Here is a 10,274-nt window from a genome sequence, read left to right on the forward strand (position 1 = left end):
GGATCTGCAGTTTAGTAGCACAGGTGTGCTTCCCTCCTACAGGTGGAGCAGCTTCAGAGAACACCGCCACCTGCCAACCTGTAGCAGCTTACCGTTATAAGGAGAAGATTTCATGTGAGACTGAGCTGGAAAACACACATCGACCTGCATCAGTTTCTAAAGGGTGAGTCTGCTGTTTCTGTTCGCTTCATAAACACTCGGCTCTGATCTGATGGAGGCTGATCAGCTGGTTTGAAGAGACTTACTGGCTCCAGGAACAACCAGCAGGTACAGACCCTCCAAGGTGGCCACCACCGCATCGTTGTAGAGGTTCTTCCAGGGAATCTTCAGCGTCAGCTTCCCTGTAACACAGCCAGCCGGGGAACCGTGAGCAACGTTTGTCACTGAATTACATGTGAAGAAGCCTGAGTCTGCAGAACGTAGGAGAACTCATGCTGACATGATGAAAAATCTATGATTTCTACTGTGACTCTGATTATTAAAGTCGACCAGCTGGATCACGTTTGGTGCAGTCAGAGAGAAAATGTGTGTGTGGCTTAAGGGGCGGGGAACCGGGGGGGATCGGAGATGGACCAGAGGCAGGGAACCAGAGGCAGGGAACCAGAGGGGGAGAACCAGAGGGGGGGGGGGGTAAGAAGCCGGGAACCAGAGGCCGGGAACCAAATGGGGAGAACCAGAGAGGGAGAACCTGAGAGGGAGAACCAGAGGCAGGGAACCAGAGAGGGAGAACCGGAGGCAGGGAACCAGAAGCTGGGAACCAGAGGGGGGAGGGGGGGGGGGGGGGCAGAAGCCGGGAACCAGAGGGGGAGAACCAGAGGGGGAGAACCAGAGGCAGGGAACCAGAGAGGGAGAACCAGAGAGGGAGAACCAGAGGCAGGGAACCAGAGAGGGAGAACCAGAGGCAGGGAACCAGAGAGGGAGAACCGGAGGCAGGGAACCAGAAGCTGGGAACCAGAGGGGGGGGGGGGGGGGGGGGCAGAAGCCGGGAACCAGAGGGGGAGAACCAGAGGGGGAGAACCAGAGGCAGGGAACCAGTGGGGGGGGGGACTAGAGGGGGGGGGGGCAGAAGCCGGGAACCAGAGGCAGGGAACCAGAAGCCGGGAACCAGAGGGGGGGGGGGGGGGCAGAAGCCGGGAACCAGAGGGGGAGAACCAGAGGGGGAGAACCAGAGGCAGGGAACCAGAGGGGGAGAACCAGAGGCAGGGAACCAGAGAGGGAGAACCAGAGGCAGGGAACCAGAGAGGGAGAACCAGAGGCATGGAACCAGAGGCAGGGAACCAGAGGGGGAGAACCAGAGGCAGGGAACCAGAGGGGGAGAACCAGAGAGGGAGAACCAGAGGCAGGGAACCAGAGGGGGAGAACCAGAGGCATGGAACCAGAGAGGGAGAACCAGAGGCAGGGAACCAGAGAGGGAGAACCAGAGGCATGGAACCAGAGGCAGGGAACCAGAGAGGGAGAACCAGAGGCATGGAACCAGAGGCAGGGAACCAGAGGGGGAGAACCAGAGGCAGGGAACCAGAGGGGGAGAACCAGAGAGGGAGAACCAGAGGCAGGGAACCAGAGGGGGAGAACCAGAGAGGGAGAACCAGAGGCAGGGAACCAGAGAGGGAGAACCAGAAGCAGGGAACCAGAGAGGGAGAACCAGAGGCAGGGAACCAGAGAGGGAGAACCAGAGGCAGGGAACCAGAGAGGGAGAACCAGAGGCAGGGAACCAGAGAGGGAGAACCAGAAGCAGGGAACCAGAGAGGGAGAACCAGAGGCAGGGAACCAGAGAGGGAGAACCAGAGGCAGGGAACCAGAGGGGGAGAACCAGAGGGGGAGAACCAGAGGCAGGGAACCAGAGGGGGAGAACCAGAGGGGGAGAACCAGAGGCAGGGAACCAGAGAGGGAGAACCAGAGGGGGAGAACCAGAGGCAGGGAACCAGGCAGTCTGCAAGCAGGAGGAAGAGAAACTGCAACGCGTTCCCGGCGATGAATAATCCTGAGACGGAGCAGCAGCACCAGAGGCGCCCTGTGGAGGGGCATCAGTAAATGAGCTGAAGTCGTTGGGCTGCTGCCAGGTTTCTATGAGACAGAGAAAATCCAACTTGCGCTCAGTGATGAGATCCTGGATGTCCTTTGCCAGAGGAACCCCGGGGTTCACAAGCTAAAGTTGTAAAGAGGAGCGCTAGCCGACTTGGCTAAGTTGGTTAGCGCTCTGCGGTCAACTCCCAGAGCAGAGGTCTGGTGAGCGCAGAGAGTGGTAGACCACAGGGAACCACAGGGAACCACAGCGAAGGGAGGCACAATAAATCTATCTCTGCCAAGGAGGGAGAGCGTCTGGGTGGAACCGTGGAGGAGCTGGGAGAGCCTGGGTGCAGATCAGCAGCAGAGTATTGGAAAAAGCCAAATGCATATTTGTAAAGAAGGAACAGGGGGAACCCTAACCCAGAAGGACCCAGAGGGTCGTGGCAGGTTGCTTTCACACTGGTTCTGGTTCTGCTGGAGGTTCTCCTCCCTGTTAAAGGGGAGTTTTCCTCTCCACTGTCGCTTCATGCATGCTCAGTATGAGGGATTGCTGCAAAGCCATCAGCGGTCCTCTGTGTCTCCAGGTTCCTCCAGGAGGATTTTACGCTGCAGGTCAGTGACTGGATGCTACCTGCTGGGTTCCTGAGAGAGAAACTCTGAGTTGGAGGATCTGTTAGAACCGACTTTAGAAAGAGCCTGGAGACGACGTGTGGAGAATTGATGCTACATGAATTAAATTAAACTGAAAGTTAACTTCATCATGTTGATGAAAACAAACAGGAACTTGTTTAATGTGTGAAATAAAAACCTTGTCACGGTTCTAAAATGGTTTTACTAAAACTCCTTCAGTCTAAAAGAGGCTCAGGACTCACCGATCTGTCCAGCTTTCACTTTGAAGGGGACATCAAACTCGCTCTGAAACACAAACATAGTCGGTCAGAGTCCACCGTGTGCCTGAGGGGGGCGCCGCAGCGCGTTGAGGCTCTGCGTGCAGCCAGAGCTCCATCGCCTCTGTGCTTCTGGAACCTCATTGGACGCCGGTTTGCACGTCGGCGTCACCGCCATGTTGTGTGTGGCAGAAAGTAGTGAACGTCTATGTTCCCTGTGTATATGTTTTAAGTATTCAGATAGAAAGACATAGATCTTATTTATACTTGGAAATAAATATATATAGATTAATTGATAGAGATTGGCAGAACTGAGAGCTATTGATGAATGTTTTTAGATATAGATGTGCATATATAGATTTTGAAGTATTATAAATAAACAGGTGTGTGTTTGTATATAACTATATTTCCAGATTTTTTTATATATATATATATATATACATATATATATATATATATATATATATATATATATATATATATATATATATATATATATATATATATATATATATATATGGCCCTATTACTCCATATAAGTCCTGGAGTAATAGGGCCAGGTTAGATTCTTGTGATTATTTTTATTCTTTACGAGAATAAAGTCAGGAGAATGAAGCCAAAGGGATACGAAAATAAACTCATAATATTAGAAAAATAAAAATATTACAAATATAAAGTATATTCTGAGATTAAACTCCCTCTGATGCTGTTTAAGTGTCTGAGTCTAACAGCAGATTTGCCCCATTCAATATGGCGGACGCTCTGACGCATCCGCAGCAGGCAGAACCCGCCCAACCAGGCGTCTACGTAGATAACGTCTATGATGGAACCACTGCAGCTGACAAACAGGAAGTGTGGTTTCTTCTGGCTGAGCCGCCACCAGGTCACGTGATCTGATCTTCTCCATGAAGACGGGCAGCAGCAACAGGAAGACGCTGCTGCCTTAAAATAAAAGCACCAGGAACCAGAACCAGACCAAGATCCAGCTGAAGGTCCAGGACTTACCAGAGCATTTTCCTTCACCTTCAGGTTCTCCAGAACAACATTTCCTACAGAAACACAGAATGAACAGAGAAAGTCTGAACTGGGTCCTGCAGAACTGCATGTTAAGACTACTAATAATACCACAAAGAAATGTGTGGAGCCTGTGTTAAGGTTCTGCTAGAGAACTGTTAAGGTTCTGCAGAGAACTGTTAAGGTTCTGCTAGAGAACTGTTAAGGTTCTGCTAGAGAACTGTTAAGGTTCTGCAGAGAACTGTTAGGGTTCTGCTAGAGAACTGTTAAGGTTCTGCAGAGAACTGTTAGGGTTCTGCAGAGAACTGTTAGGGTTCTGCAGAGAACTGTTAGGGTTCTGCTAGAGAACGGCACTGTTTGAGTGGTACTCTGTAGAATAAATGGGAGCAACTCCTCTCCACTGTCAGCACTGCCACCAGCACAGGAACGCAGCTCTTGACCTGGACCTGAGCAGAACCGCTGGGAGAGCGAGCTCAGGGGATTTTCCATCAGCTGAGCTGAAGGCTGATTGGTGGAGAGGTGATGCAACAGGTAAAGGAAACTTAAGAAGAAAGGAATGCTGCCAGACAGGCAGGAGGAGAACGGAGGAACACGCGTCACTGTGCCAACGTGTCGCTGACCTGCTTTTAGGAGCAGGATTCACAAATTCAACTCGATGAAATCTTTTAGCATCAAAAACGTAAGTGTGAGGACATGAACTCTTCTCCCATGGAAATGTCAATTATTTGTATATATTATTTATATTTTAGTTCATCTTTTCAGCGTTAATCTTGACCCCAAAGCCCCTTTTTCCACCATTTGTTCAGCAAAAACTGAAGCAGACAGTAAACATTTAATAAAGTAATTACTGCATGGCTCAGGTGCTCCATAACTGCAGCTTTTGTTGCTGTGCAGCAGAGAGACATCAGCTGCTGCCCATCCACCTGGGAAGGGTCAGAACGGCGGTCTTCAACTCGTCCTGCAGCTTCGGGGTCCTGGAAGCTTTACACTTTGTCTCCAGGCGACCAACACAGCAAATGTTCATGAACGACCAGGAAAAGACGCGTGTCCACATGACAGACGCAGCATGGCGGGAATCAGACGCCATGTTCTATGTGACCTTTATGGGTCGGCAGGAGACGCCGAGGAGAGTGGGAACAGGCCCAGGACGCTACGAACAGCTGCAACACCAGACACCGCCATCTTTGTTACAGAGAGGGGAAGCTACGGCGTCATGGTTAGGCAAAGATGCGGCTCGCATGAACAAAAATGAAACCAGCTTTTGAAACATCTCCTCTCTGGGACCCGTCTCCCAAACACAGCATCTATGAGGATGCAGCGACTAAACGACGAGCTACCTGTATGAATACACCTAATGTCCTCAAAGGTCATCTCCAGACCATCTGAGTCCTTCATCCTGCAGAGAGGACGATGATCCCAGGAGCAGAACATCTCAGCAGCTTCCAGGATGGATGTCCAGCAGATAAATGACCAGAAACCCAGGAGCTCCACCTCAGACTCTGCAGGCCTCAGTCAACGTGCTCAGTAGCATGCACCTCCACCATCACCTGAAAGCAGCTGTCAGGTGTAGCCTGGCAGGGATGATGATCCAGGTCCAGCCAAACTAATCTGACTGCAGAGCGTCTAAAAGCTGCTGGAAGCAGGTCTGCAACATTTAGTTCAGGATCCATGATGATGATGTCATCCACAGGTGGATCATTTTCAGACCTGTGGACCAGCAGGGGACTTTATCTAAACGTTAAATTAAAAGTGTTTCTGTCCCCCTTTATCGGCTGCGTGTGTTCATGTGGTGAGTCTGTTTAAAACTGATAAGCATAACTGGTGATAACAGCACAGCGTGTGTGGCCTGCATTAACCGACAGTAAAATGCTGCAGGTGATCTGATCTGGGATCAGTTACAGCCACCTGCACAGGTGCCTGACGTTAAGGTTAACCCTGACGGGGGTCTGTCTTCTTTTTGGTTTATCAGCTACATTATCATTTATCAGCTCATTGAAATTCCAGTTTGCGCCCAGACCTCCTCCTAATAACGGGAGATTTAGTAAAACCCGGTTCCTAGCGGATGTTCCACCTGAATACGCGGACCTGCTCCGGTCCAGGATGGTCTTTGTGGGCCGGAGATTCATTCGGGGAACGTTTGGGAAACTGTCAGTAAATCTGATCAACAATCGGTGAAATTATAATCGCAGCGGTGCAAAGGTTGCTGTGAATTAACAGGGGAAACTTTAGATTGCAGTGGAAATAAGGGGGATTGGTGTCTTAACTCCAAGCCGAATTAAAGACTGTTCTGTAATGCCATAAACACGCATCCCTCTGAATTATGAATTGCGTGATTAACGCATGCCGCGACAACAAGCTTAACGCGTGGTTTTGTGAACAGAGTTTGGTCCGTTTCCGCGTTAGCTGCGAGCTAACAGACCAGCTCACCTCCCCAGATCCCGATCTTCAGCTGAGACTTGTCCAGGTTCTCCACGTAGTCCCCGATGAACCTGTTCAGCAGGTCGCTGACCACAGACTCGAAGACCATGGCTGGAAGCTCCTGGACGGACCGCTGCTCACCGACCGTCTGCACCGCGGTTCGACTCGATCTGGGATCTACAGGCGCTGTCTGCAGGTGTGTGTTTGTGACAGAGAGGATGGCCGGTCAGGTGACAGTGAGTCAGAACAAGATGAACAGAGAGGGTTTCTGTTTGGGAACCCCGAACCGCCCTGCGTCTCTGCAGCCGCCATGTTGGAGGTGGCAGGAGGAGGAAGCTCCAGTTTCTGCTGCTTCTGCAGAGAGAAACAAGCTGCACCGCTTCATGGTCACTAGAAGGTGGAAACCTTTAGCTGAATGTGCCTGAAGTGATGCTGCCAGCTTCACCCTGCAGGCCGAGTGCATAATCACAGTCTGCAATAAATGCCTGGGTTCTTATTAGTGATGGTGAGATGAAGCCTCATGAGGCATTGAGCCAACTGGTTCGAGAAAGGGTTCATTTCTTGGAGCTTCATGTGCACACGACACCACCTACTGGCCAGGTGTATAATCACAGCCAGCTGCATCTTAACACGTGTGATGCATTGATCTTTTTGTCTATTATGGCTCTTGGGAATTACTTCACAAAAGGTGTAGGACGAAATCATTTGTCTACATAAATTATGTATACACATATGTGTATAATAAAATATTGTTTGAATGTATTCTCTGTGTGTAATTATTGCCAAAATAGTAGTGTCATGTGATATGGCATGTTGTGTAATAATGTTTTTCTGTGACTCTAGAAAGATGGCAGGGCTTAATCAGGCAGAGGACAGTGAAAGTGCTTATGGAACTAGGGAGGGGGTAGTGAATAGGCTAATGCTTGTGTAACTTGGATGATTTCATGCATTTTTATTAAGAAACAACAATTTCTCCACAGTTTTTGGTTTCAAACGATTTCTCTTTTTTGACACTACTTCTCCAGCCACCATGTATTTTGCCTGTTTTTTCCCTGCCATTCACTATATGAAAACGAAAAATAACCAATAAATATAATTATAAAAAAACAAAAACAAAAAACAAAAACAAAGAGATATCAGTTTGTGATGCACCTCTACTGTGAATAAATTACGAAACAGTGACAAATACAGTTTTTGAAAAGCAAATCTAATGAATCCACGTCAGATTTACCTTATTGGGACACATCAAGTCAAAATGTTCCCACATCGGTCAATCCTCCTCTATCTTCTCGTCACTCTTCAAGCTATCTTGAAACTGTTGCAGTGATCAGATCTACTAAAGATAAACATGGATCAGTTTCTCCAGATCCTGCTGAGACATCAGTCCTTTAATCCTGGAAATGTTCTCCAGGTTCTAGAAGGTCCACTTTGTCTTCAGATGGAGGTTCAGGTGTGAGTCCATCACTACTCCCAGGTTTCAGGCCTGATCAGTGGTTCCTAGCTGAAGCAGCTGAAGCTGTGAGCTAACTCTGGATCTCTCCTCTATTGGTCCAGAAATTATTCCTTCAGTTTAGTTTTTATTCAGTTAAAGAACATTTAGTCTCCTCCTGCATTGATTTCTTCTATTTCCTCAGAGGCTGAACTGGTTCATAGTCACCTGGTGACATGGTGATGTAGAGCTGTGTGTCGTCTGCATAGTGATGGTAGCTGATGATGTTTATGATCTGAGCTAGAGGAGCATGTAGATCTAGAACAGGAGGAACCCAGGATGGAACCTTGGAGAACCCCACATGTGATTTATGTCGTCTCTGATCTAAAGTTACCTGCTGACACTAAAAGTCCTTTAAGTAGGATTTAAACCAGTGGAGAGCTGCAGCAGAGAGGCCGACCCAGTTCTCCAGATGTTCTAACAGGATGGAGTGATCCACAGTATCAATGCTGCACTGAGGTCCACCAGAACCAGCACTGAGGTTCTGAGGTCCACCAGAACCAGCACTGAGGTCCATCAGAACCAGCACTGAGGTCCATCAGAACCAGCACTGAGGTTCTGAGGTCCAACAGAACCAGCACTGAGGTTCTGAGGTCCAATAGAACCAGCACTGAGGTTCTGAGGTCCAATAGAACCAGTACTGAGGTTCTGAGGTCCAGTAGAACCAGCACTGAGGTTCTGAGGTCCAACAGAACCAGCACTGATGTTCTGAGGTCCAATAGAAGCAGTACTGAGGTCCATCAGAACCAGCACTGAGGTTCTGAGGTCCAGCAGAACCAGCACTGAGGTTCTGAGGTCCAATAGAACCAGTACTGAGGTTCTGAGGTCCAGTAGAACCAGCACTGAGGTTCTGAGGTCCAGTAGAACCAGCACTGAGGTTCTGAGGTCCAGTAGAACCAGCACTGAGGTTCTGAGGTCCAACAGAACCAGCACTGAGGTCCAACAGAACCAGCACTGAGGTTCTGAGGTCCACCAGAACCAGCACTGAGGTCCAACAGAACCAGCACTGATGTTCTGAGGTCCAATAGAACCAGTACTGAGGTCCATCAGAACCAGCACTGAGGTTCTGAGGTCCAGCAGAACCAGCACTGAGGTTCTGAGGTCCACCAGAACCAGCACTGTGGTTCTGAGGTCCACCAGAACCAGCACTGAGGTCCAACAGAACCAGCACTGAGGTTCTGAGGTCCACCAGAACCAGCACTGAGGTTCAACAGAACCAGCGCTGAGGTTCTGAGGTCCAACAGAACCAGCACTGAGGTTCTGAGGTCCACCAGAACCAGCACGGTGGTTCTGAGGTCCAGCAGAACCAGCACTGAGGTTCTGAGGTCCAACAGAACCAGCACTGAGGTTCTGAGGTCCACCAGAACCAGCACGGTGGTTCTGAGGTCCAACAGAACCAGCACTGAGGTTCTGAGGTCCAACAGAACCAGCACTGAGGTTCTGAGGTCCATCAGAACCAGCACTGAGGTTCTGAGGTCCAACAGAACCAGAACTGAGGTCCAATAGAACCAGCACTGAGGTCCACCAGAACCAGCACGGTGGTTCTGAGGTCCAACAGAACCAGCACTGAGGTTCTGAGGTCCAACAGAACCAGCACTGAGGTCCATCAGAACCAGCACTGAGGTTCTGAGGTCCACCAGAACCAGCACTGAGGTTCAACAGAACCAGCGCTGAGGTTCTGAGGTCCAACAGAACCAGCACTGAGGTTCTGAGGTCCACCAGAACCAGCACGGTGGTTCTGAGGTCCAGCAGAACCAGCACTGAGGTTCTGAGGTCCAACAGAACCAGCACTGAGGTTCTGAGGTCCACCAGAACCAGCACGGTGGTTCTGAGGTCCAACAGAACCAGCACTGAGGTTCTGAGGTCCAACAGAACCAGCACTGAGGTCCAACAGAACCAGCACTGAGGTTCTGAGGTCCAACAGAACCAGAACTGAGGTCCAATAGAACCAGCACTGAGGTCCACCAGAACCAGCACGGTGGTTCTGAGGTCCAACAGAACCAGCACTGAGGTTCTGAGGTCCAACAGAACCAGCACTGAGGTCCATCAGAACCAGCACTGAGGTTCTGAGGTCCAACAGAACCAGCACCTTGATCAGGGCGGTCTCTGTACTGTGGTGAGGAAACCTGACTGGAAAACATCAAAGCGGCTGGTCGTTGTTAAGAAGGTGTTTAATTGTTGAAACTCAGATTTTTCTATAATCTACTGATAAAGGAGGTTTGAGATGGACCTGAAGTTCTGGAGGAGAACTTTGTCTAAATTGTTCTTTTTCAGCAGTGGTTTGATAATTGCTGTTTTTAGGGACTGGAGGAAAACTCCTGGCAGAAGGGACGTGTTTATTATCTGAGTCAGATCAGACGCTCTGACAGGCAGAACGTTCTTAAAGAACGCTGTGGGGAGAACATCAAGGCAGCAGGAGGAGGAACTTAGCTGCTGAATGATCTGCTCTAAGCTTTTGG

At 49.6% G+C, this 10,274-nt stretch overlaps 1 protein-coding gene across 9 annotated transcripts in view; it reads right to left on the bottom strand.

Moving 5' to 3' along the window:
* The window catches only part of vps13c (vacuolar protein sorting 13 homolog C), an 80,815-nt gene extending 74,112 nt beyond the window's left edge, over window positions 1–6,703 (bottom strand). For 2 of the 9 annotated variants that reach the window (XM_036135742.1, XM_036135738.1), the window contains exons 1-5: window positions 6,336–6,696; window positions 3,900–3,943; window positions 2,880–2,922; window positions 246–341; window positions 93–125 (exon numbers count right to left, since the gene is read on the bottom strand). In XM_036135742.1, the coding sequence (XP_035991635.1) occupies window positions 93–125; window positions 246–341; window positions 2,880–2,922; window positions 3,900–3,943; window positions 6,336–6,435 (316 nt within the window). In that variant the 5' untranslated portion in view covers window positions 6,436–6,696. Of the gene's footprint in view, window positions 1–92; window positions 126–245; window positions 342–2,879; window positions 2,923–3,899; window positions 3,944–6,335 lie in introns of all 9 variants that reach the window. The other 7 variants (XM_036135739.1, XM_036135743.1, XM_036135740.1 and 4 more) reach the window with 7 other exon arrangements.
* Between the last annotated feature and the right edge of the window lie 3,571 nt (window positions 6,704–10,274).

This window comes from Fundulus heteroclitus, chromosome 4 (genome assembly GCF_011125445.2).
Source record: "Fundulus heteroclitus isolate FHET01 chromosome 4, MU-UCD_Fhet_4.1, whole genome shotgun sequence".
Classification (NCBI taxonomy): Eukaryota; Metazoa; Chordata; class Actinopteri; order Cyprinodontiformes; family Fundulidae; genus Fundulus; species Fundulus heteroclitus.